The sequence below is a fragment of the Egretta garzetta genome, unplaced genomic scaffold, assembly GCF_000687185.1.
Source record: "Egretta garzetta isolate BGI_Z169 unplaced genomic scaffold, ASM68718v1 scaffold27, whole genome shotgun sequence".
In the NCBI taxonomy this organism is placed as follows: Eukaryota; Metazoa; Chordata; class Aves; order Pelecaniformes; family Ardeidae; genus Egretta; species Egretta garzetta.
Genome location: NW_009260400.1, coordinates 1,534,786 through 1,562,674, shown reverse-complemented (window position 1 = coordinate 1,562,674; position 27,889 = coordinate 1,534,786). Strand labels below are relative to the sequence as shown.

Sequence of the window (27,889 nt, the reverse complement as noted above, 5' to 3'; positions counted from 1 at the left end):
TTTATTAATATACAAACCTAGCAACATTGAAGCCAACCAAAATACTAAATGAAATAAAGCACGATATAAATACAGCGTACATAACAACACGGCCTCAGCGGAGAGCAGCAAACTCACCCCGACCTGTGCGTTTGGTAACAACTGTCCATGTCCTCCACCACGGGGTGTAGCAACCAGAGCAGCTTTGTCTCTCCCAAACCCCTCTGAACCCGAAACCGTCCGAGGTGAGCCCACTGCTCCTCTCAAAGGCAGGCCACCCGGCACAAGGCCTTACAGTTTAACATTTCTACAACCCCAGATCGAAAAGGGATCAAAAAGCATCCCCGCACTGCTAGAGGTGATCTGTTGACATCTGCTTGCCGAGACCCTGCAAGGGGAGAGGGAGATGGCTGTTGTGGATGGGGAACCATGCTACTGACACCACTCCTTGCTCTGTCCCACCTCAGCTACATCCATTGCACAACATTCACAAGTGTAAGGCACTAGAAAAATGTTTTTGCGGGTTCAAACTTCACTTGTTCTTAAAATTTCAGCAGTAGCACACTTCAGAAGTCCTCCCAGCCCTTTAAAATCTGGTCTCGGGAGGGTGATAAAAGCACGAAGGGGCTTTGGGTCAGTAAGCCGGTGAACCTGCTAACCAGAAGCAATGGTGGAGAAGGGATGTACTGGTGTAGTTCACAAGATGGCAGTCTCTGCTCAGGAGACCTGCACCGGGTACCTGTCCAAGAACCGGGAAGCCCTTCTCCCACAGAGCTCAGGTCTCCTGTAAAACTGGCAACGACAGCAGGAGCCGTCACGCCTGCACAGCTGGGAACAGAGCAGAGAGCAGCATGTTGTCATGGAGCAGCAGTAAGGAGTTGATCTGGGTCAAAAAGGGTTCTCCCCAACTTTTCCCTGAAGATGCAGGAAACACTATCAGGAAAACCGCAGGAAACAATTGCACTCACAGCACAGGCTCCTTTCCCCCAAGCGTAGCTTGGGCCACTTCTTCAGCAGAAGCATGTATGGAGCAGGGCCGTGCCCTGCGGCAAGCCTGACCACGAGGCACAGGAGAACCTGTCAGCAACTTCAGGGACACTCACCTGCTTCTACTTCTAATGAAAGAAAGGCGTTAAGTGGAGCCTGTCCCACTGCAGGGAAAGTAGAGAAAACGATTTGTAGCATGGAAAGAAGCTCAGCGGTGGCATGGTGAAAAGCAACAGTGTAGGACTTTTCTCCATACCTACAAAATGGATCGTGCCCTAGTTGGGATGGCTGACTCCCGGGTACCTGCTCTGTTGGTAGCAGGTGCCAAGCATCCGTGCAGGAAGATGGGCTGTTAACAGCATTGACAGATCACTAAATATTAACGTGAACACCTTTCTCCAGTGCCTCTTTCATTACAATTTCCCACTCCTCTTCACGGAGATCCCTTATTCTGAACAACTGATGCCTCTGAAGAAAGTAAATCAGTGTAGTGCGTCACACCTGCAAAGCAGCGCTTGGTTTTGTGCTGTAACTCAGAAGCTGGCTTGACATCGGGAATCCGGCAGAACTTTGAGACAAATGGGAGATGATGAGAAGTCTCAGAGCCATCTCAACAAACGCTATGGGCAGCAGCAGATCCCCTCCGCTCCCGCTTTTCCCGACTCCTGCTTGCAAATGTTGGCTGGTACAGCAGGGAGGCATTCAAGCAGAGAATTGTGTTTTCTTTAATGCAACGGGACACTCACAGAGTACTCTACACCAGCCCAGGCTTCCTTCTTTAAAGAAAGAATAAAATCCATTATAGCATGAGTGATATACTGAATAAATCCATTTCCAGGGGCGGAGGGGGAAGAGGGAAGGTGTCAGCACAGACAGCAGTGCAGGCACTGGGGCTCCCAGCTCATTTAGTTGAGTTTGATACAAATTCCAGCTGCAACAGCAGCTTCCACCATCCCCAGTGCTTGCTCCAAAACCTCTGCCGATGTTTGTGTCTGCTCTGTACACTCAGCACGCAGCTCCCCAGGAAGAAAACCAGACAGCAGGCACAATCGGCACCCAAACGCCTCACCTAAAGCTTTAAGGCATTTACAAATATTTAAAGTTTTCCTCACTCAAGTGCAAAGACTGCTCTTGCTGAGGGCTATAAGTGCGCTACAATCATGATGCTTAAGGGAAGTTTAAAGTGCAAAGAAAATCTTCAAATGCTTTTTAGACACAGCTTGCAGTCACCTGATGACATACATTAACTCCTCCTTCCCCAAGCCCTCTTCCCTGACTGAACATGGGGGGTTAATAATAACAAAAATCCAAACAATCAGTTAAGGAAAAGGTAGTGTAAAACAGAAAAGCATCCCGAAGTGGGCAGAAATGAACCTGACCAAATATTACAATAATATTATTTGGGAAGACAAATCTGAAGGTTGTGAACATTTTGCTGGACATTATCAGCAGCTAAGTGTTCCATTTGAGAGAAGAACGACTTCTGCCCTTGCAAGCAACTTCCCCCCCCGCCCCAACACTGAAACTACTTTGTATTTATAGATTTTGTTCCAAAAGGTAACCAATTTCATTGAAGCGTGCTGCACTGAAGCCCCAGCACACAGATGTCAGTGCAAGAATGTGCCAGAGAGGGGCAAGTGTTTTGAGCCATCTGGAGCGCGCGCTCCCCACCTCTTCCGTGCGGCACAGCTTCCTTCATCGGGATGAGAAATGATAGAGGGAAACGTGTGTTGGAAAACAAGCGGCACCACCGCTCTCGCTTCCTCAATAACGCTGTCCCAATTCTGTCCAGAGCCGTTGCTCAGCGTGTGTCCAACACTGAGGCGGCAGAGGAAGATGCTTCCTGAGCTGGGAATCGGGACTGATCATCTCTCCAAGGCCGGGCTTAAGTGGCTGAGTAATGGGCAAAAGATCAAACCGCTAGCACGCCTCTCTTTTCACCTCAGCTCAGCTGCTCTGCCATCCCCTCCCCTGCTTTTATTTTGCCATGCCTTGCTCTCTGATGGGCAAAAGGAACTAACGTGCTCAGCTGCCTGCAGAAGGAGATTGGGAAGTGTTAAGGAGTGCGGGAAAACCCTGGCGGAGGGAGAGGAAGGGTTAAATGATGGAATATACAGTGGCAACAAACCCGCCTGAGGCATCAGATGTTGGTATCTGCACCAACTAAAAGCTGAAGAGCGTTAATCAATGCAGAGAGACAGATCTAGAGCCAACCTGGCCCAGACGATGAAGCACTTGGCGGAACCAAGAGAGGAACCTTGCGCATGAGAGGTCCTACAGCAGCACAGCCTGGAGGTGTTGCGGGAAAAGCAACGAGATCGGTGTCAACTTGAATGTGACAGCAGAAAGGAAGAATCCAGGCTTACACCGAGACTCGGAGATGCAGTGCAAGTTTCACACAGCCTCCCCTCCTCACCACAAAGTAGTAAGAAGAAACTGTCCAACAAGGCACACCAAATCTGCACACTGGAGTCGGCACAAAGAAAACAAGAAGACAGTAAGTCTGGTGAAGACAGATGTGAAAATCACTGTAACACACCCTCCTGAAACAGAAAACATCGTTCTTAGGCTGCTTTAATTTTATCCTCAGCTCATTAAATATGAACAATAAAGTCCCTCTTCTCTAATACCATTTTTACTCAAGCCTTTCAGTACTGATTCCAGGACTAACAAAACATAAGAACTTAGGAAAGGACACAACAAGGGTAAGACAACATGAATACCTCTGGAGAAATCATTTAATGGAAGAGGCTGGCGCGCAGGTTCCCCACGCTACAGACGACACGTAGGCGAGAGAACCCTTCCAGCGTACAGGAATGCTGTACATTTAGATGGATTCGCCAGTGCCGCACTAGCAAACCCACTCAGATGTTGACTTCTGGGGTAAGAAAAAACAAGGCTACGTGTGCCAAGCGCATGCCACCCGCAGCGGCGTATCTCACTTCCATGCTTTCCTTAACATTTGTCACTGATGGGTAGTAGATTTATCCTAAAATGGGTTATGCTCAACCTAGAATATTTTAGCCAAAAAGAGAGATGATTTTCTCACACTAAACTCCAGTTAAGCTTCCCTTCAGGTGCTTCTCTCACAAAGGTGCCTGCATGAACATATCCATAGGACTGTTCCCATTCTGGATAGGAATAAGGTAACACCCTTGCACCGGCTATGCAGGCGGTGCACCAGGCCAACACGCTCCTGCTGCTGCGTCAGCACAGAATGAGGCCGTTACCCCTTTCCCTGCAAAGGAGGGGGATGCTATTTCAGTATTTCCCACCCAAGGTTCATAGTCTTACCATGCAGAATGAGAACAAACCACCTTTCTCAGCAGAAAGCATTTTAAGGCAGTTTTAAGGCTGAGGATCATGATGTATGACATCACAGTCCACATTATTTACCATCTTAGATGCTAAGACTCTGTCACAGCAGCTTCCAAGATCCGATTTCTAATTTCCTAATTTGAGGTTGTACCAAAGGTGGTAACTCTTAAACTGATTTTGTTGTTCTTTTTTTAGGCACTCTACTTTTAGTCATCAGATAAAGGGATTAGTCTTACGTCACCATTTAATACCTCTGGAAGAAAACATGACATTAGAAGGACCTTCCTCGGTCTTGGTATCCAGCACTATTTTAAAACATACTATCCAATTGTCCCCCTGACAGGTATTCAAGTTGGGGAAGGCAAGCTATTCTTTAACATTATAAGGTTAGAAACAGCTGCCAGAAATTAAATCGACTAAGCTTGAACAGCAGCCGAAGACTACAGGTTCGGATATGAAACAAGAATTGGAATTTATAGCAGGGAAAACCAGAGTAGGCGTTAACAAGCTGCAAGACTGACAATCATCGAACCACCTATCTCTAAGTCTCAAGCAGCAAGTGTAACATTATAGAAAGCTGTATCTATTGGCATGGAAAATTCTTTTCACTCTCTCTTTCTGGTATCGAAAAGTCAACAGATCTAGACATAAAGTAAACCTAAGCATACATAATGACAAAAGTAGCTCATAAACCACAATTTTATTGTCAGCACTGCTGTGGGAAGAGACACCCGTATCAAAAGTTGTCTGAGGAACTAACAGGCCCCTATAAATTAGGGAAAAGAAAAAATAATGCCATGGAAGAACATAATCTGGCTGCAACTTAAATAATATTTCAAGAACGAGTGGTTGGTAGAGGACAGCATGCTGCTAACTTTCCTTTTTGGTCTGAACTAGTTCTAACTCTGCAGAGAACAAAGTGAATGGTTCAAGCTAACACCTCTCTTCAGGAGTTGCGTCAAGTAGCTCACCTCATCTGTGTACTTTGGTTTCTCCCAAGGAAGTATCATGCCTCACCAGTGATGACAAATGGTCAATAATCAGAAGGGCTGCTCTAAGACACATCTTAAGTGTCACGTACAAAACTCTTTCTTTGGTTGAACGCCTGTTTTCCTGGATAAGGAAAGCACAGCCATGTCCCATAAAGCCAATGGAGGGACCAAGGTTCTCCCTGGTACGCACATCCAGCATGGGAACAGCAAGATTGCAGTATCTATGTGGGAAAGACATGCAAGAAACAATTGGATTTGAGACTGCTATGAGATGCCTTACCAACCTTTCATTTAAGCAATTAATTCTAACACACCTGACAAAAATTAAATTCAGAGAGCAGTAAAAGGGGAATTTGGAAGAAATGACAATCACGTGCAATATCCGCTTACAGCAGCCACGCTGAGTGCTCTCAGCTGCAAGATCTCAAAAAGCTGTCCCATGATGGTCACTATGTTTCAGAGAGGGGAATTTTTGCATATCAATTCAAAAGTAAGTTAAAAATCCTTGAAGAGGTCACACGCTACAAAGGAATTCACCGTTCACAAAGAGCACATTCGATGGAGTGACATCTACGTTCAGCCTACTACATCGCATGCTCAAATCCTTAGTTCTCTTACACCCTTTCCCAACTCTCCACTCCTACATTTCCCAGCTTCCATAGCACCCTGGATGGGGGAGCTTGCTCTGACAGCCTGTTTTATGGTGTAAAGGTCTTTAATCTTTGCTGCTGTAGGGATATCCGACTCCTTTTGCATGCTGAGAACATCTGGATCATGAACTGGCAGACCAAAGACTCAACCGAAGGCATGACCTGAAGCAACTAAAGCAGCAGAAAGTAAACTTAAACCAAGAACCAGGCAAGGTTTTGAGCTCATATTTACACTACTACTTCTCGCCATTTAACTGGAAAAGAACGTGGCCCCAAAAGGCTCCAGATTGTAGAGAAAGTTTCATCACAGGGAAGACATCAGTGCAAGGTTGTGTTTGAACTCCAGCCAAAATAGATGCTGGAGCAGAAAGACCATAATGAGTACACAGGTGGCAGAGGCAGCAAAAATGTTTAACAGATCTTTTTCAAATAAATAAAGAGAATCTTTGCTTTCGATTGTGCTCACCATGGGAAGAAAAAAAAAGATGATGACGTAACTGTGTTCAATACAATTCAGCACTCCCTCACTTCTTTACCACCAGTGTTTGAGTCAGTGCATTTGGACACTTGAAGAAGGGGTGAATCCCAGTTGCACTGCCTGAAGCATCTGTACAAGGAGCACAATGGCAAAGAGCTTTGCTGAAGGAAAGCAAGTCGTAATCCCACTGCCACACTGGCTACACTCAATCCCTTCAATCCCTTCAGCTGAGATACTACCAAGACAGCCAAGTAAGAAGTGCAACAGATCTGAGGAGAAAAACAGAAGACAACTTCTCGAGTCCAGCAGGAGCTGCCGAGATGCTTTCTCACCACCAGAAGAAAAACCAGTGTTTCTTGCGGTACTGCCAGCACCACAGGTGAGACAAATGCTGGGCCTTTCCTCTAATTTCAAAATAAGCATGGGCAGCTAAAAACACAAGATGTTGTCCCCTCCTCCTGCTCAAGTCCTCCAAACCAACACAGGTTTTACGTGAAACTTGTGTTCACTGCATGAACCTTGCCAGGCGAGCTTGACCCAGTCCCATAAACAAAGGAAAGTGAAAGAAACCCCCCGAGACCGTATTCCGTGCAGCTGAAACAGAAGCAGCATTTCAACACTGCTATTAACATTAAACGCTAACATCTGTCCTTGTTAGAAATCAGTATTTTTGCTAATAAAAACCCCAAACAAATCCCATTCCTTTATAGAAGTGAAACACATATGTTGATCTTCAATTATGTTTATAGAAGGCTATTTAGTTTTAGTGACCCCATGCAAAAAAATCCAATCCCAACAACAAACTTACCAGCATTACTGTCATCTCAACGATCTGATGATTAAATCTACTTGATTCCCTGTTAGGGAAAAAAAATGGTGGACAAAAGGGGGTAGTGACAGGCTGGACTATACCAAAACCTGCCTCTTGGCTGCTGCTCATACAACACTATGTCTTGTGCCAGTGAGGTAGCTGATCGTTCTATTGCTGTGTGCATCGACGCACCGCCCCCTCTACGATGTGATATGTGGAGAGCATGGTGAAGTCACAGCATTCGCCTGAACTACAGGTGGCAAATACCTGCTGTCCCATGCCTTAGGCTGGAGAGGAGAGAGGAAGGGTGTAGTCCTTGGGGTTCACCCGGACCCTTCCCATCACCATAAGGCTGGGGCATCTGGTGGGGTTCACTCCTACACAGGCTTCCCATGGACTTCTGGATGCATGCTCAGCACTGTGCTTCATCCTCTGGGGCATGAGGGAGCCTGGCAAGCAGAGGGTTGAAGGAGGGAGACAGACAGAGTTGAGAAAGCTTGAAAATTAAAGTTTTAAAATATACAAAATGTAACACACTGGAAAAAGTTTAAAAGTTGCAAGACAATAAAGGAAAAGAAAGATAGATATGGGGTGAGGAGATAGGACTGGAAGATGGTGGGAGAAGACTCCAGCTTGGGAAAAGGAGCAGATCAGGTCTAGTCAGCGCTACTCCCTCTGGTAGCCACTCAGTTCCACCTCATCCTTGCGGCGACGGTGCGTGAAGAGGGAGCTGAAGGGGTAGAGCTTGGCTTTGGCCTGGAAGCGCTGCCCAGCAATGTCGATCTCATACTCGCCCTGGTTGATGAAGTCAGTCGTCACCACCAGCTCTTCTCCTGTCTTCTCATCAAAGTGCTGCACGAAGCCGAGGCAAACGTGGCGCTCCAGAGTGTAGCTGTAGGCACTGCTGGTCGTCTTACCCACATAGCGGCCATTGCGGAAAATGGGCTCCCCCCACCAGGGCCAGAGGTCCATATCTGTGTCATGGTCCTCAAGAATGAACATGGTAAAGCGTTTGTACACACCATTCTGCTTCTGTTCCAACAGCGCTTCCTGGCCAACAAACTGCATTCCCTGCGGAGAAAAAGAAGCATCAGCCTATGAAAGGAACATGAACTGTAGCAGCTGCTGAGTTTCAGCAGACAAGCTTACTGACACAAGGTGAATTTGCGCTTGGAACTCATGCCCTATCAAGACAGGCTGCTTCTATAGGCAAGAAGCCCAGCTCAGACAGAAGCTTTCCTGTCATGTTTCTTGCTCCAGATGTTAAAAGACACAAGAATATTTGTGAAGCTGGCCCTTAAAAAATTTATTCTGATTTTCACTGTAGTGAAAACACGTCACCATTCTCGTTTTCGCCATTTTTCTGGTTCCAGAGGTCTACAATGTTTTATAAACCAGAGGGAAACTGTAATGGCATACAAAATTTGTGTCCCTAATCACTGCATTCTCTTCTCTGAATTATTTGATACAAACATTTGTTTTGGCTTGTAAAAAGACGCGAGAAAGAAGGTAACATGTAAGTGATGGAGATGGCACCTGCCACCACAACAAGCGGGATACAGCTCCACGCTGCTCTATGGTTTAACAAAAATAGACAACTCCCCTGTTTTAGCAAAAATAGAACCCCTGTTCTTGGCACCTATCCTCATATTTAACTTTATTAAATGCCACTTGGTGCACAGGCTGGCTTTTTTGCTTCATCAGTCTGGGAAGACAGCTGGGAGAAACATGAACTCTGAATAAGGTACACAGCACCCTCACTATACTGAGCACTGCACACATGAGCAACGCAGGACGCTACACAGATCATTAGGAATGCTGGCCAGGAAGGAGGAAGACAGCGTATTTTTGGTATTTCTAGCACCTTTATGAAGTACAAGAATATAGGTTATAGTTACGCACTGTGCACAGCTCCATTGGAAAACTGATACCACTTGGATGGCAGACTTCCGTTCAGTACTGCTCTCCCACCCACCCCAGCTCCATAGCAGTCCCCACTGCAGGAGGCAATTTCAGTTTTCTGCTCTACCTTTTCCAGCTTGACCTGGAACTCGCGTCCACACTCCATAGGAGTGGTAAAGGCATCCAGATCCTGGCCCCAGAAGGCAAAGAACTTCTCAATGCGCAGGCTGCGGAGCGCATAATAACCGGCATTCCGAATCCCGTACTTCTGTCCCATGTTCATCACCTCATTGTACACATGAAGGGCATACTGCAAAGGAAGGGTGAAACAGAGAGCTGCAGACAAACACCACGAGAGAGCAACAGCATCTGACACACCACTGTGGATGTTACTGTGCCCTGCCTCCAGAGCTCTGCCAGCACGGAATGCTATACAAAGCAGGGAAACTCCCCCTGGTGCCTGTAGGCAGCTTTCCCATGGTACAGACCAGATGTTTCATTACCGTGAGTCAATTTGGAAAGTGTTTCTGATTATGCATGCAAGCAACTCTTCTAATTAGCTAAGGCTACAGTGTACTCTTACCTCTATGGGGATATAAAGCATGAAACCAGGTTCTCCTGTGTGAGTGATACTCATCACACGGATGCCATTAGCATAGCCCACGCTCATCTCCTGCAGAATCAGAGGGGGTGAAATCATCCAAACTGGAACACAGCACAGAGATCCAGAAGGAGCACAATGCGTAACACAAACCATGCCGGCCAGCCCCCCTCCCTTTCCTCACTGTAGTTCACCACCGGCACATACTTGTGAAGAATTTAAATTTAAGAATTGAAATAGTGATATCTCATTATCCAGACTTCTTAATCGCTTCATGACACGTGGCAGTAAGCCTGGGAACTAGGTCAGGGAAGGCATGTATTCTAGATACAAGACAGAAGTTGAATGGCAGCTATCTGCTCAGCTTCTTAATGCGACGGGAGACAATGACTCCCAAGTTACCGCTCCCAGCTGCCCCTCCTCTGACTGACAGCTTCATAACTGATTATATGAAATATGCCAAGATATCAAATGGCACCAAGCCTACGGTAGGTGGAATATTGAAAACAAATGTATATTCACCTATATATTTAGCAAAGAACCTGAAGAGAAATAGTTAAAGTAAGCCCAGCAAGTACATTACCAGCCTAGCTCAGTAAATCTACACGTAGATCTAAATTCCCCTGGAACTACCCAAAACATAATTCTTCCCCTTTCTTTGAAAAACCTAGGAGGAGGAAGGAAGCACAGTCACTCACCTTGCAAAAGAGAGAGGGGAAGTGTTCTGGAGTTATCGGGGCATATGACAACTCTGACAAGACATCCACAGCACGAGGGCCGATCAGATTGAGAGCTAAAGAGGGGAAGATAACAGCATTAGGATGAGACTGGAGAGCTCTCGCACGGTGTCTAACTTGCATATACACATGCCCTGATTTCTAAAGTCTTAGTGTTTATTGAACTAGTTTGTACATTTAGATTTAAGAACAGACGAAGGAGTCACTAAACTCTCTCTCCTGACAGTTCACAGGAAAGGAAAGCTGTCTCCCAGCTCATGGCTTGCTAGAAGGAAGTCTTGGAATTGCTGTTTTCTTCCAACTGTTTGGAAGGGAGACCCAGCCACCAGTCTAGACACCTAAACCAATTAACTGGCACACAGCACAAGACACTGTGATTTCAGGCTGTATAAGGAGGCCTGCTTTCAGTGATTTCTTACCTGTGTACTTCCAGGTCACGTCTTCCATGGTCAGGTTGCTGTCATCGGGCAAGCGGTTCTTCAGCCAGGCCCAGCAATGGACTTGTTGGTCAGTAGGGGAAATCATGAAGAAGCTGGAACAGACCAATTGAAACCAAGAAACAATGAATGGAATGGACAGACACAAGATGATTCGGTTCATTCTTTGTCCACGAACTACTGGAGCCATTCAGCAGCTTCCAAGCTAAGAGGAGACCAAAACAAGCTGGTTTGCGAAAACCACAGCTAAAGTCCCTGGATTGATGCCATCACATCTGTCAGGACAAGAAACCCCAGCCTTCTGGTGTTAGCAGTAGGCTGGTGACAAGGAGTGACTCAGAAGGGGAACATGAGCAGTTCTACAGAAAGTTGACAGGATATCTCAAAAGTCACAGTCATTTTGCAGAAGGTATCCACAGCTCTCCACCACTAGCGATTCTGTCCGATTCTCTCTGACAGTCAGAAGAGTGCCTGGTTCACACAGCAATCTCTCATTCCAGCAAAAGTCTTTTCACACACAATGGTGGTTATTATTAACAGTTTCCAAAAACAGAACTCCACTTGATACGTGAAAATGAGCTACTTGTTGTGTAAATCTCTTTCACACAAACTGTGAGTTAAAGTACATTATTGGCAGAGATAACATCTGCAGAAATTACTAGGCAAGGAGGAAAGCTACTGGTTTCACACAAAGGAGGACAATACTTTTAAAGCAATACATGAATGCAGACAGAATAGGAAGAGTAAGAAAAGCTGTTTCTGATTGAAAGAGCAGCAAAGAATGCTTTCACACCAATACAGTGAAAGCACAGATAGAAAATGGTCTGGAGAAATAAAACCAACATTCAGCTGGGACATGCCCATGAAGAAATTTTTAAAAATGAGGTTTTTTTATTAAATGCCAATGAGAGCCTGCCCAAATTGCTGAGTCTAGGGATGAGATCCTGTGGTCATGTCAGTTTGCACCAGAGAGTACAAAAAAGAACCATGAGAGACTACAGAGCTGAGAATTAAGAGTACCCATACTGCAATGAAAGCTGAAATAATAAAAAAGTAGTATTTTCAGCATGCAATTCCAATGAGGAGATTAGCCAGGAGCCAATGAGGAACCATTTGGTTTGCACTTTAAATGATTACCTAAATTAATAAACTCTAATTACTGCTGAGAACCATTTGTCTTTCAATTGAGAAATTAAACATCTGAAGGCCTAACGTTTCAGAGAGATCTATGCTCATCTGTAGTCCCAGAAAAAGGCCTATCTTCCCCAATACTGGTAAATTCAGGAGCTCCTTCTCATAGGAACATAAGTGGAGAATCAAGACTTTCCTTTTTTCTTTACAGAGTAGGGGAAAAAGTTTATGATTTCCATTAAGAGGTTCTTAAAGGTTTCCTAAGGCCCAAAGAGTGATGGATAAAGATGCTGTCTGCATACCTACCTGCGTTTGCTCAATCGTGCTATGCTGCAGTCATTCTCATAACCTCCTTTCTCATTAAGCATGCCTGTATGCACAACGTGCCCAACCGGCACATCCAGGTCGTTTGAGAAGAGGTACTGCAGACTCTCCAGGGCCTGGTCTCCTGTGGACTACATGATTGGAAAGGGAGAGAGAGTCAGCCAAAGCTGTCCAAGCAACACAAATCCACTGGGGCACTTTAAGATCGCATCAACGTCCTGGCCCCAATTCTTTCAATTCGTAATGATAGTGACACTGATGTCTGGAGCGTAATGGGATACAATGGTGACATAGTGCTGGAGGTCAAATTCTATTTATAGACTAAGCTGGTATTTCTATAAACTGGGCCTTCGACAGACAAAAAGCAATCTATGCTAAATACTGCGGTATAACCTGACTTTGGTCATACAGCTTGATTCCCTCTATCTATCCTCAACAGGACACAGCATTTTGCAAAAGCAGTCAATAATAAACTAAAGGCTACCTTTACCAGGCTGATGCTTTGTCACTTCCTAGGTACTTACACTTATTTCAAACTTGGTAAAAGACGACATGTCAATGACACAAACCGCTTCCTTACAGCACTTGACTTCGGAACCCACAATATCAAACCAGTCTGGTTTGTAAAAGGTTTTGCTCTGATCCAAATCCAGTAGATCTAATGTAAAGAAGAATCAAAGGGACAATTCATAAACTGGATGAACTAAGATCTTACATAGACCGATAGGGATGCACTATGCAGAGGAAAATATGATCTCACCTTTCCCAGGTGGGACAAAATACTTGACTCTCTCAAATCCATGCTTCTCCATCCATCTAGCTCCCTGGGCATCCAGACGGTCGTACAGTGGCGAAGTACGCAGCTGCCTGCCAGTCTGGAAGTCCCAACGGGGAACTTTCAGATCACACATGAGGGCTGCAATGGTCACAAAGATCCCTTATTAGGCAAAGTGATTATTTTTAACTGAAATTTTCTTCCAGATTACTGATAAACATACTTACTAATATCTGAACCATTCATGAAATTCCCTCAAAACAGTTCTGCCCTTCCTTCTCTGTTTTTGGAAATTGGCAAATTGGTTTTGATCCATTTATAGCTATTCAAAACCAGAGTAACATATTTGCACAGAATGCCTATATTTATAGATACTTGTGGTCTCACGCCAATACTGTCAAAAGAATAAACCCTCTCTATTTTCCATGAAGTCATGTTGACTAGCATTAATTATGCCTGATTCTTCCCTGACAGTGCACTGTATCAGACGCTTATCATTTTGACAATACTAATGATCATCTAATTCACCTCCTTAAATACTGGCAGCTCAGCCTTTTCTAATTACTGAAGCTTTTCCAAATGGCTTCTATACCTTTTCAGCCAATACAGAATATTCTTGTTGAGAAAACAAGTTACCCTAATAGATGTTTAGCATCCTCCCTGGTTATCAGTGGGAAGTAATTAACTCAAGGATGCTCGAATACTTCTTTATAAATGGTAAGTTTCTGTGTAGGTCATAAACTGCTTAAAATTAAAGAGAAGATGAATATTTCTTACTGAATACCTCTATTGGGTTTGCCTCACAGCTAATGATTTAATGATTTTATTAGCACTATCTGGTATTGGTACTCCTGAAAGAGTGGGTAGAGGGAAGAATAGATTACAATGGGAACACAACACCGCAGAAGTTGAATACAGTACTTATCTGGTAAAAACTGGAGTGATTCTGTAGCTATCAAAACCAAGATTTGTACCGGGAAGCAACTGCAGAATAATGCCAAGAGTATAAAGTGATTTTTCTGGGAGGAGGGTGGAAGCACATAAGGTTTTTATTTCCTGAATACAGCAGGGCTAAGAGGTTTACCCAACTGCTCTGCTTTCACCTGAACACATGTTTTTAGTTTAGACTTGGTATTCAAATAACCGCTCCTGTTTTGCAACTTGTGGAGCACTTCACACTTCTATCTGAAACTTGAAAACAAGTTGTCCATGTTATCTCAGGACAGATAACCAAACAATAGGAGGAAACTAAGTATGGCTTTAGACAGGAACAATGACATCTGAAATCTATCCTGCAAGGTATTTATTGCAAACTTTGACAGGAGAAAGCAGAATACGTCTATGAAGACTTCCTGAATGATGTAAGAGAAATGGATCACATATAGGTTGGAAGTGACAGTACTTCCCCACGGTAATGATGACCAAAGAATAACAATGTTTTAGACAATGTAGTATTCCCAGTTAAGACCTTGGTATTGTGTTGTCAGACTGGAGTCCTATGAAGATACACACAAATTTCCCCATACCAGAGGCAAAGCACAGAAATAGGAGAGGGCACAGTATCAACAGCATTTCTTTAAGGAAAGTTAGTAAGAACAATGGTAATACAAAAAAAAACCCCATCCTTTCCTTTCTCCTGGGAAGAGGCTGTACTGCCACAGAGGAGGCCAGGAAGACGAAAAACGGTTCTCAGGGAGATGACAGAGGAGAGAGAGTGCAGCAAAGAGGAAAATCTTGGACATCCTGGCCAGCACTGAATGCAGAGACCTCACTTACGCATTACTTCCATCACACGGTGACGGAGAAAAGTGCGACTGCTCTGAAGGGTACCAAAACGTTTCAAATCCAGAGGCCAGACGTTTTCTGACGGATACCCGTTTACCATCCACTCTGCCAGGTACCTGATGGAAGAAGTACAGAAAGACTTGAGATATTGATCAGTGCCTTAATGGAAAGAGCTTTGAAGTCAGAAGCAAGGCAATTTGGACAAGAGAATTTCTTGCAGCGGGGAGAGAGAAGGCAGCTAATGTGGTGTTCTAAATACTAGCAGAATCTGGAAGGTTTCCCTTTATAAAACCCATCCGCCAGATTTCCAAACTATTGATTTCCCATTAGGATGAAACAGGGCAGCAGGAAGTTAAGGACAGGTGGTAAATGAAGCTGGAGCCTGGGCAGGTAGCCTGGCTGACAGGGCGTCAAGTCCTCAGGCTACGCTACAAAAGGAGGTGCCGAGTATGTTTAGATTGGAGTTAGGAGGCTGACTGCTTTGTTGTTTTTCAGTACCTGGTGTAGGCTCAGCCACAAACCATCAGTGACAGCATTCATTTCAGCACGAGGTGCCAGCCAAGTTATGTTTAGCTACACTTCTAGCAGTGAAGGAGGAAGGCACGCTCCAGAGCTAAAGGACAAAGGCAGCTCAGACCAAAGCAGAGCAGAAGGATCTGTTCACAGTCAGTAAACAGAAAAACAAAGGGGTTTGAGATGGATCATCAAAAGTTACATTAGCAAGCTTAAGCTGTTTATCTTGAGGCTGTAGCAACAAACAGACAAATAGTGCTTTTACCTTCAGAAATTATTTTGAGCCTTAGAGAACCTCACTGCAAAGATTCTCTATATTTTTTTATGACAAATAAAAAAAAATCACGAGTTGTTTCGCTGGTGAGTTAAATTATTACACAACGGACGGAAAACTAGTGGAGACAAATGCAGATACTAACACCTGCCATGGGAAATGAGCAGCTTGTTAAGAAGGCTACATGGCAGAAGGGATGCTGGGTTGCCAAACCCAAATGGCAGTCAGAGGGAGTGATGATCATTCTGCAAGCAACTTAGCTGCTGGGATCACACTTATATGCCTGTCAAAGTATTTGCATTAGCACAGGAACTGGATTTACTGGGAAATGATTACAACCCTAGCTCGCTGGCAGAGGACAGCTTTTAACAGCACTGGCATCACATATGCAGTGCTTAATCTACATCAGATTCACTCTGCTTTCAGAGAAATTAACTGTTGTGTCAACTCAAATGATCTAAGGACTTCAGTCAAACAATAAAGGGGATCATGGAGTACAGAAGATGAGAGAATATATGCTTTGCTAAGCTTTTATCCCTTTCTGGTAGACAAAAAAATCAGACCAGTAAGCTTACTTCATCCCCAGCAGGCTGCTGATCACCGAGATGTGAGCCTGAGGAGAGGCATGCAGGACAGGAGGAGAGTCCGACCCAGATTTGGAATACACACAGGAAAACTTAATCAGAACACAGCAACCACTCCTCACCTTCACTCCAGTTGGAAACAAAAGAGGAGTCTTTGTCAGAGAGGAGGTGACAAATACTGACCAGAACATTCTACATGGGAGGATCACCTGAGCAGTCCCTTTTCTTGGTTAAAACCTTACTTACACACATAACAGTGACAAACCACTTACTTGCCTGCTCCCCCACCATATGAGATACCAGCTGAGTTCATGCCAGCCAGAACGAAGTAGCCCCGCACGGTGGGCGACTCTCCCATGATGCATCGCATATCTGGCGTGAAGGACTCTGGGCAATTCACTAACTGCATGATCTGCAGAGCCTCCAAATCTGGCATCCTGCGCAGAAGGGCACTCAGAAGTGGCTCTAGGACCCAAGACAAACAGAAAAAGACAAAAAGTCACAGGTCTCGACACATTTCAGCTACTTCACCTTCAAACCGGAGAGCGCGACAGCGGCATGACATTATCTGAACAGATGGAAACTGCTTCCAAGTTTTGATACAGTTGCAGGATTATTGTTTATCTGCTGGAATCAAGCTACTCAAAATGGATCACACAGCATACCATAAAAGCAGCCATACTGATCCAGACCCAGTATTGTTCTCAACAGTGCAAGAGCCTGTTCAGTTTTGTTAGGGAAAACAATAGGAATAGACAAATAGATACCTAGCATGGAATAGGAACAGGCAAATTTGTCCCACGCACTCTGCCAGCCTCCATCTACCATCAGCTCAGAGGATTTCCTAAAAACCCGGTATGTTTTCCCTATTTAGTAATGCCGAAATTGATCTCTCTTCTAAATACTTGAACAGTCTTCCCCAAACTCATGAAAACATCCTACAGAAGCTGACAAGCAGTTCCACATATTTAGTATTTGTTTTGAAATTCACACTCAATTAACGTTTTTTGATGCCTCCCAGTTCACATAATAGAAGAGACAGCGAACAGGAGATTCCCATCTATCCTGTCCATCTCATTCAAGATTTCATAGGCCTCTGTTTCCCTTCTGTCATCTCTTTTTCCCAGCCCACTCGGTCATTCCTCGCTTGGAAACTGTGCCAAGCTTTGATCAGCCTCTTGCTGCTCTTTCACAAGGCCTTCTCCAGTCATACGATACCCTCTGGAGATAGGGAGCCTAGAACAACAACTAGTATCTGGCAAACCAAAGATTTAGCGTTGCATAATGATTGCGTTTTCTGCTCCTTTCCTAATAATTCCTGTCTTTTGCTTTGACTGCTACTGAGCTGATGTCTTCACAGAACTAATACAACCCCAAGGTCAGTTCAGAGCCCGTTGTTTTGCACGGTGAAAACAAGACCATCTCCACGCACCCCCACGCACTTGCGTCACTTCACATTTATCTTCATTGAATTTCCTTGCCACTTCATTGCCCAGTCACGCTGGAAAGGTCCTTCGGCAATACTTCGCAGTCTGACATTTGAGAGTGTTAGTAAAGGGATAAACCATCTACTTTGGTTTTCTTGTCCAGAAGTTACCTCTGCATAGTACTCCAGATAAAAGCCCTCAAGATTCAGTGCTACTAACACTCCTCAGCTTTACCCACAAGCAGGAAAATAATAAGATTTCACATTACCTAAGAAGTTACAAACAGCAACAGTCTTTCTGACCTGCTTTTTCTTCCCTCTTTCATGCATCAGAATTCCAGAGTGAGAGCCTGTAGTTACACACCTTTTTTTTCTTATAGATAAAAAGAGGGATCAGCATTAGACTTGTTCTCATATCCAGCCCAACATTTAAGCAACCGTACAGGCTATTTTAAAATCAAAAGGTGTTCCAATGAAAGAGATCAAAGCAGTAACACAAGAGCTCAAACCACAGGAGCTGCAGCCCTAGAAAAGGATCAAATATTGGCTGAGTAAGCTCTGACTTTGTTCAACTGTTCAGTACGTTTGAACTGATAAAAATAGGTAATGCTGGAACATAGCACGCAGTAGCTTCCGAAACTCGGGCAATTTGTGGGTGCCAGCAAGCAGTGTCTTTTCATTTCAGCAGTACCTAGAAAACCAAAAAGGAAGTGGGTGCAGAGCTCGAGCAACTCATTAGTGAAGCTAATCTCTACAAGCAAGTCTGTAGGCATCTACAGATCTAAAAACCTTTAGCATATGCCAGCACAAAACTGCACCCCATCCTGGCTCTAGCCCCTGGAGTTTAAACTTTTATGGTATCAGTGAGGTATCTGACAGAAATGAAAGTAAAATTAATCAATTTAACCTGGGGAGTAGCTGGAAGAACATCCTACTACTGCCGAAAGAAATCAGTGCAAATCCATATGTGCCTAGAGTCACAGAGAGAGGCATGCACGTTCACAAGGGATGCAAAGAGCTCCACGACACAAGGGAAAACTGGATACCTGACAAAAAGGCAAATTTGAAGATGAGAGGGCACACACAAACTTACCTTTATCAGGCACAAAAGATGGAAAAAAAGAAGAAAGGGACTCCAGACCATGCTATGTTCTTTCCCACAGAAAGTGCCCTCCATGTGAAAGTACACACAGAATATAAAACCACAATAAAACGGGAAGAGAAAGACAGAACATTTTGAATATAATAAACCACCACTGTCAATGCTGGGATGAAGTCTGGGAAGCAACAAGACCAAGTTCTGTCCACAAAGCAACTGCCACTGATGGAAACACGCTTGGCAGTCACTGCTGAAGAGAGCTGCAGAAACAAAATACCATGGCTATGTGGCAGGTCAACAGTGTTGATCTGCAGCCTCACAAGAGGAGCAGCATGTGGCACTGGCAGTCAAAAATCAAATGAAATGGAAGAACAGCATTGGAAAGTCTACGTAGCACCTCGCTGTGCTAGAGGATTAGCGGGTGTTTTTAAACACTACACAGATATCAATGTAGTCCTTGGTAATGGGGTTTTACACAAATTGCTGACAAATGAAGAGATGAATGAATTTGAGAGACCATTCATCTCTCCCACACCTTTCAGGTGAAGGCAGACACTCATGCTAGCTGGTCAGCAGCAGCCTGCATTGTAGCCAACTCTGCCTTCTGCTGAAGTCACGCATTTCATTGCTGTTGGAATCTTTCCTCCCTAACATACCAAAATGATCCCAGTCTTCTTGAAGGTTCTGGATCTCCAGTTGGTTCCGTCCCTCTGTGAAAAGAGGTTTGGGGTTTTTCTCAAAGCCTCCCGAGAGGATGCCACCTTGCCAGTTGCGTATGTAGATCCTGCCATCTGGGTCTACAATAGCTGCAGAGGAAAGAACAGAGGTGGGAAGGGAATTGAGAGAAGGGATAGCTACCTCGGGCTGCTGTTCCACAAACACCAACGATAGGGTCTGGTGACAAGGCTGGGCCGAGCTAGCAGCCCCCTGACATGAGAAGGGGCAGTCTCGGTCCCCCAGCCCCACACTTTCACACCATTCTGGTTCTTACATGATGCCTTGTGAGCCAGTTTGGATTACTAAACCAGCATTAACTCCCACCCCAACCATGCATGTTAACTTCTGGGCAGCACAGTAAACCAAATTGAACCTGAAAAGCACCCAAGCCAGCAGGACAGTGTTACCAGGAGCAGGAGGACGGAGGGAGTCCGATCCCCTGTGGCACCAATAAGCTATTATACGGGCTTAGCTCCACTGCAACTGCACCCAAGACCAGACCTTCCACCAAGAGATGTCCCGCCCTCCCCGCTCCTCCTCTTCCCATATATTAAGAACAGTTAATTTTCATGGGGATGCATCACTGATCCGGTTTGCTGCAGGCCACCAGCATAAAGAAGGTGGGCAGCACTGGGGTGAGGACAAGCAGTTGGGTCTGGATTGCTTCTTCCAGTGGTAGTTTCAACTTGAAGCATTTATGGTACTCCATCTGACATGTTCCATAGCAATTTTTCAGATGTACAGAAAAGCTGTGAATATATATATGTATATATAAAAAACCAAAACTCAGTGAAGTAAAAGTGAAGCACTCAGGGACTCTGGTCAGAGCTGAGTTCTTTGGAGAGTATATATACATTGCTCACTAGAAGCAGAAACTCTTGCTAAAGACTGAGAGTAAATAAGCAAAGCTTTCTACTTCCCAACCATAGTTTTCAAACGCAAGGGCTTTTCTTTAAGAGATCCAAAAGCCAGAACATGGGGGAGGAGCAATTACCTCAAGTGCTTTGGTTGCCCCTACAGCTCATAGACATGTAAATGCCATTGTAAAGCCTTAGCTTCAGTTGGAGGAAAGGAATAGATGGGCCATTTGGGGACAGCAGCCTGAAAGGAAAACATAGTGCCAAGGCTAGCACTCTCTCCAGCCCACAAATGCAACAATCCAAGTCTCAGACACACCTACTAGTCAAACTAGAGTCAAGGCCATTCACCTGCTAAGATGACTCTGAAAATCAATTTCTGCAGTGAAAGCTTTTCCCAAGAGTAAGGAAAGAGATTCTACCACTGAAAGAGGATATTCAGAGCAATTCAGCTAGGATGTACTTCACAGTCCCAAATGAGCTGAGAACTGACAGCCCTTAGTTGGCTTTTATGTCATAAACTGTGTGTCGCCTTGGAAAGGCAGATATAATTCACCAAGAAAAGTGAGGCAGAGCTGAAGAATCCTTACTTGGTAAGTTGCTTGCCAGAGGGTCCTTCAAAGGATGTGTCAGGAGGTAGAAGTGTTCACAGGCATGGAGTGGGATATTGACTGGTTCCTCTCCAGAGTGGCCCAACTCATAGGCCCACTGAAATAAAAAAATGCATGTTAGAAGGCAAAAGAAGAAAACTAACTCCAATTAAAAAAAAAGGCAGGACAAAAGCATAGGTCCTTTCTGTGGATGTGCTTTCATAAAAGGCCAAATAAAATTTGGTTTAGTCCCCTAAATCTTAAACAGACACACAGTTTTTTCTCTTTGCTTAGAATTTTACCTGTTTAGGACAAAGACTTTTTTTCTGTTCCTCACATATCTAGAAAAGTGGGGCCCTGATTCGAGACTAAGAAGTATCAGCTTACAATACAGAAGCTGATTTTGCTTTTGTACACCAGAGTCAACACTAGGCTCAGTCTCTAGATGCAGAATGGTCAGGATTTAGGTGCCTGCACTGCTAAGACCCCTTACTAACAAGGCAGCCAGCTGCAAGCTGAGGAACAGCGATTGTCAGATTTATTTTCAGACTGGAGAAGACAGGACACTCAGAAAAACAACAAAAAAAGGAACTTTCAGTGCGTGAGAGACAGAGGGAGAGAAGGGCAGAGAGAGACTTAACTGCCTCACTAAGAGCCAAAGCAAAATTCTTCCTGGCAGAAGGGTGCACCCCCCAGGACAAGAGACCATGGGCAGAGCTGTACCAAGAAGCTGCAGGGTGCTCCTCAGCAGGTTAACAACCAGTCTTTGGTGCCAAGCGAACAGCAAGCACTGCTTTCCTCCTTCACACCCCTGCTGCTCTGAGAAGCTGAATAACATGACTTTGATCTACTCCAGTAAACCAAGCCAAAGCACAAACCATGGGAAAAAAAAAAGGGGGGGGGAAAACAACAACAACAACAAAAAACCCTGAGGAAAGTACATGTGTTCTTAACCAAAGGGAAAAAGAAAGAAAAATTTTAATAATTCAACCTGGCCAGCACAGTTGACGAAGTACTGGCATTGAATCTGTCCTCTGTCAGTCTCGACTCCAGTCACACGACCCTTCTGGACTGAGACATGACTGACACTTGTCCGTTCATGGATCTGGACACCTGAAGAGGACATGAGAAAGTCAGTATACCACAAGCCTTCTCTCTCATGTGTCAGGCTGCTAGCATGAAACCCTTAAACTCAACCTAAATACTTATTTTCTCTTTAAGACCAAATTTCTATTCTTGACCCAGTAATTCTTAAGTGAAACCCTGTTATTTGTAAAATGTCATGCATGCAATTTGTACATAATTTAAAGGCTGAGACTGTGAAGAGTGATAGTACTTGTCCCCAGATGACAATCCGAGTGATAAATACACCCTTCTATCAACAATGTGAAAAAAAGTCTCAGCTACAGGTTTCTTTCCATTACCATACCTTTATGCAACCAAGTCTGTAGTTTCAGATGGCAAGACTGGTTCTTTTACAGGAAATAAGTAATTTTGTGAAAAAAATCAATTAACAGCATGCAAAAAGAGCTGGACTAAAAGGAACTAAGAGAGGTAGGTAGCTTCTTCCAATCTGATGGACTTTCATCCTTAATGAGCTTCATCTCTGTTATCACATCTAACCTTTCTCCCACTTTTAGAGCACTCCAAATTTGCCAAAGTGCTGGGTAAACAGCATTTATTACTACACTTCCAAACCTATTTCCAAAGCATATGCGCCCAATGAAACAGTCCACAAGGACTCACTCACACCTTTTCATTCATAGGTAATTAAAACTCTTCTGATGAGTAATCTTGAGTCAGGTGCTACAAAGGATTGTTTTGATGATAAAAGAGTGTGTGCTTATTCAGAGAAATGTATAACCAGTAAGGACAACAAACTGGTGCTTAATCTGTCACTGCAGATCTGTAAAGATTCAGTATGTCAAAAAAAATTCAGCTTGTTTTTTGAGGAAAAAAACAGATTTTAAAGAACCTGAACCTTCTAGAAATAACCAAGTTTTAGTCTTCAGAGCTCAGTTGGAATGCCAGAAGAGACGCAGATCATCATTTTCTTTTATGGGAAGAAGATAACTAGCATGCAGGAGAGCACTCTGTAGATAAAAAAACCTCATACCATTCCGTGAGGCAGCGGTTGCCAGAGCCAGACTCACATTGGCAGATGACACGAGTGCATCTTCTGGCACATACATGGCCCCCACAAGGTCATGGATGTTGATCAGTGGGTGGAGCTGTGCCACTTGCTTTGGGGTGATAATTTCACACGGTATCCCCATTACACTGCCACAGAACATAAGAGAAATGCCGCCATTAGTCTTGCAGGAGAGCTGGTGCAGACTTCAAGATCAGTTATATTTCCTGCTTATACGTACTTCAGCGATGAAGCAATGCGTTTCAGAGAGATTAGTCGATCCTGAGTCTGAGCCAATGAAACAGAGCCTGTCTTCATGTACCCTATGACAATGACCAAAGTCGAGTCAGATTTGGACAGGATCTTGAATTCCTTTTAATCTCAGACCCATTGCTTTAATATAATTACAGACCCGTTGCTTCTGCTACTCAGGACCCTGGAAATGCCAGACCCTCAAATAACTTTAAACACTTAACAGACGATAATTAGAAACAGCATTAGTCAACTTTTCAAAAAAGCAATTTAATTTTGACTTCTCTTCTAACCGTTTCTACTACATTTACTCATATTCCTAAAAAAACCCCCTAAACTTCACACATGGCACCTATTAAAAGAGAGGTTAACTGGCAAGAGAGCGATCCGAGTAATACTCAGAAGAATAAAAGCTCAACAACTGAAGGCAGACATTTTGTGACTCCACCACCTGCAATAGATTAATACTAATCTTAATTACAGGCTCAGTTATTAACCTCTGTTGAGTCGGACATATATCACAAGTCCTTGTCGGCAGAAAAACTTCCAGTGACTGAATTCTTCCTATCAGGTACGTGCCTGAGGGTTTTGGAGGGAGAATTTCAACACAACATTTTCTTGTTATTTCCAGGGTGAGACTAGAGAAAGGTATCTTGCTTTGCCTATGCTTTAGTGCTTCTGTTAATCTTCTTCTCTTTTTGAGAAGCGAATCGGTGCAGAAAATGGGCCATTTGCTCCAGTCACTGCAATGTACTTTTTAGTGCCCTTGTGAAAATTTACCTATGTTTGTCCAAGTTACAGACAACATAAAAAATTATCACAGTTTGCACGTAGCCTGCCTTCAGTTTGCCCATCTGACACCCTTCTTCCCACTCTTCTGGCTATATTAATAAGGTCTCTTTGCATCCAATTTAGTCCAAATGTATCATTTTTGGACAGGAACTGCCAACTCTTAAGATGCTGTAAAATTACATTCATGTTTCAGTGTCAATACTTTGATTCAGTTTCCCACAGGTTACTCAATGATCATGCTTTTAGTACCTGTTTGTACTCCTGTCTCCTGTTCCAGCTGCTGGTAGAGCTTGTTTGAATATTCCGCCATCTTCAGCTCTATGGACACGTGCCTGGCTGTGCTCACGATGCCAGCGCAGAAGCGAGTGGTACCAGCAGCCAACCTGCAGCAGAAGTTGCAAAGAAGGCCCCGTCTGGCTGAGAGGCGGAGAGGTAAGCACCCCCTGTCAGGTTGCTCTGCCAGCTCTGCTGACAGCACAAACCAGACAGCAACCTCTCCCCGGAAAACGTCAGACCAAAAGCTCTAAGTTGGACAGTGCAGGGATAATGCAACCTCTAGAATGATTTTCCTTTATCTCACTTTGGAAAACATATTGTAACCCCAAACCATTTCTCTTTAACTAATCCTAACTGCTGAAATTTTCAAAGAAAGCACTTAAAAAACCCCAAACTACCTTATGCTTAAGTTGACCTGCCTACCTGATTCTTTCTTCCTCCAAAGCAGGATTTCCCTCAAATGAAAATTAACTTGGATTTGAGTCTTGCATCTTTGCAGTTTACAGTAAGAACAAGTCCCTCTTACTGCGCAGCAACTGTCACAGATAGGTACACATATTTCTTGTCCCTTTTTAAGCTGTCCACTTAGCTATTTGGTGAAGGGCTGCTGTAGAGATAGAAACCTATTAAAAACTCCCTGCAGCACAGACAGGTGAAGACAAGACAAAGCACAACACAACACTTAGATTTAAGCATCAATCTCGCAACCTGCTTCCACAATACTTCTAAGTCATCTTCCCTGCTGCTAAAGCAGTCCCGCATTTTTCCACTTGCCTACACAAGCCGTTGGCAAGACCGCTTTTGGCCTAGTGTGCCCATATTCTCTCAGAAATTCAACCTACGAATCAGTTGAGTGAGGTATTCTTTTTGCTACATCCTTACTCAATCACAACTGAGACAGCCGAAGCACGGTCTCACCGTGCTGTGCTTCACGTAAGACGTTTCTGCTAATGCAGTGTTCTTTTCCCTTGAGCCCACACACGGACTGAGCTCATACAGCATCTCACTCAGTGAAGATCTGTAATGGGGTAGTTGTACCCCACTCTGGGCTAGTAACAACTACGCTTCCCAACAAATGAAGCCTAGCAGCCGATTTCATTCGGAAAGACACTGCTCACGAGGTCCCAGATGAACCTACCCAATTTCCTCTCTTTGCAACTAGAAAGAACTCGATACTACCTGCTTCCTAGCCATGCAAAGTCAAGAAGTCACAGCTGCCTGTTCTTGAAGGCAGCGTCAGATGGGAAGCTCTAAGCTAGACAGTAAATATTCCCAGTGCAGCACCTACTCAGAGTGTTAGGAGCTGCTGCGATAAACACACCTCTTCAAACCCCCAAAGTCTTAGCACTGTCTTGCACCCAAGGTCCCTGAAATTGCTTAATGAAAACACCATGAATCCACACACATAACAGAAACCTAAACAGGCATGGGCTGCACAGTCAACTTTCAACAGGATCTATGTACTCTGCCACAGACTGCAGATCCCAATTCCCCGAGGAGCGCACAAAGACTCGTATTCAGCCTTAGCCTTTTTACAGACTGGCACTACACCCTGCAACACATGAGATGATCCCAGCCTTTAACCAGCTTACAGGGTGATTCAGTGACGTCTGCTTATAATCTCCACATCTCATAGAATCACAGAATTACAGAAGCGTTTAGGTTGGAAAAGCCCTTTAAGATCATCAAGCCCAACCATTACCCTAGCCCTGCCATCCCACCACTAAACCCTGGCCCTAAGCATCTCCTGCAGTCTCTTTTGAGCTTCACTAGGGGTGTAATGCTTTGCACATCACATCCTACTTCTAGAGATGGTCAGTAAGAGCTGGGTGATTTTTAACTCTCTTAAAATGTCCATCTTCACAAGCTGCATCGTGTTTTGTGTGATTACCTGTGATTACGCCAGAGCAGATGGGTATCTCCCGAAGGAACTGTGGTCCATGGAAGATCCACGCCAGGGCAGAGGCCTCCTGACGGGAACTGCAGCCCACGAAGGACTCATGCTGGAGCCCAGCACTGACCATGCCCCCACCATTCACCCCCTGCGTTGCCTGGGGCAGAGTGGCAGGGGGTAAAAGACCCTGGAGTGCAGGAGTGAAGTTGAGCATGGGAAAGGAAAGGTGGTGTTTTAGAATTTGTTTTTTGTTTCTCACTACCTGAATCTACTCTAACCAGCAAGAAATAAAGCAATTTTTAAATTATTTTAAATTAATTCTCCCTAAGGCAAGTCCGTTTTGCCCACAGCAGGAACTGGTAAGCAATCTCCATGCCTTTACCTTGACCAGCTTTCTCTGCTTACTCTTGCCCTGTCTTGCTAAGGAGGGAAAGCAAGTGGCTGCAGGGGAGTCTGGCCCTTGAGCAAGGCTCACCCACCGCAATCTCACGAGGCATACCCTGCACCTTTCAGGTCTGCCCTGTGCTTGGGAAGAAGTCGTAAGCGTTGTTACTGATGCTCAGTATAAGCGCGCTCCAAGGGTTCAAGTCCAAGTGAAAAGGAAGAAATAACACATGACAGCAGATGCTGCTACATGTGACGGTCCTGTTTCTTTGGTTTTGTTACCAAAAAATCCTTACCTGCCCTGCTCAAGTAAGACTATATCCTTCCAACCCATCTTGGAAAGGTGATATGCCACAGAGGTGCCCATGATTCCACCGCCACAGATGACAACCTGCGCCTGTGCTGGCAAGGAAAGCGGGTGAGGTTCTGCTGTACTGGAGGTACATCGCCGGGAGCAGGTCATTCTTCTCCATTTTGGGTTAGCCGCCCGCCACCGGACATCTGACAGTAATCGGAGAAACATCCCGGCAGCTATTTGTCAGTTTTCTTAAAGCACCAACTAGATGCGTTCAGACGTTAACTCAGTAACACTCCTTCTAGGAAGGAAAAGATGAGAATCACATTACCACTTATCTTATTATATACAAGGCTGGCAGCGGCAAACATCACATGGCCTGTGGTGTATAAGTGGACATGGGAAAGCTGATGCGTAAACAAACAGGAGAGCAGTTATTCAGTCCTGAAACAACAGGCTTGCTATTAAGACTTAAACTTTGCTCAGGTAATGAGTACAGAGCATTACACCTTCGTTTCTGGTGGCAGCATAACTTGACAGCAGGCAAAGAACCAGATGAAAGCTGGAAAAGAGGGCTGAGGACACTCTCACACCAACAACAGGGAAGAGAAAGCCGGCAGGCACAGAGCACGCTCTGACATCTTTCATCAAGGCTAACGTTAATAGGGTGCAAATAAGCTTATTAACATTGTCAGGCCTTTACCTAAGAAAGGAAACAAAGCCTGCAATGAGAGAAACCAGAGCAAGGAGTGAGACATGCTCTCTGATAACCTTTGTTTCGCTACAAGACATTCCCCAGCCCCTCGGACTGCAGTAAGGCCGCAGGGCAGCTCAGCCCGGTGACCAAGGCTGGAATTTAACGGCGTGCCTGCGCCGAGCCGGTCGCTGCTGTAGCCCT

The 27,889-nt window shown here is 44.6% G+C and overlaps 1 protein-coding gene across 6 annotated transcripts; it reads right to left on the bottom strand.

Annotated features, from left to right (window-relative positions):
- PDPR (pyruvate dehydrogenase phosphatase regulatory subunit) lies at positions 1-27,292 on the bottom strand. 6 transcript variants are annotated; one of them, XM_035898748.1, is made up of 18 exons: positions 26,993-27,064; positions 26,310-26,388; positions 24,392-24,525; positions 23,340-23,421; positions 23,084-23,247; positions 21,959-22,080; positions 20,968-21,085; positions 19,460-19,609; positions 16,551-16,743; positions 14,899-15,023; positions 13,108-13,263; positions 12,872-13,005; positions 12,330-12,478; positions 10,875-10,987; positions 10,417-10,511; positions 9,701-9,790; positions 9,245-9,427; positions 1-8,286 (listed from the first exon to the last, which is right to left on the bottom strand). In XM_035898748.1, exons 3-18 carry the CDS (start codon positions 24,450-24,452, stop codon positions 7,882-7,884), a joined length of 2,340 nt encoding a protein of 779 aa, XP_035754641.1. In that variant the 5' UTR covers positions 24,453-24,525; positions 26,310-26,388; positions 26,993-27,064; the 3' UTR covers positions 1-7,881. The 6 variants fall into 6 exon arrangements, with proteins under 6 accessions (XP_035754641.1, XP_009641556.1, XP_035754643.1 ...); XM_009643261.2 differs by lacking the exon at positions 26,310-26,388 and having other exon boundaries at positions 26,993-27,292; XM_035898750.1 differs by lacking the exon at positions 23,340-23,421.
- Positions 27,293-27,889: the final 597 nt, after the last annotated feature.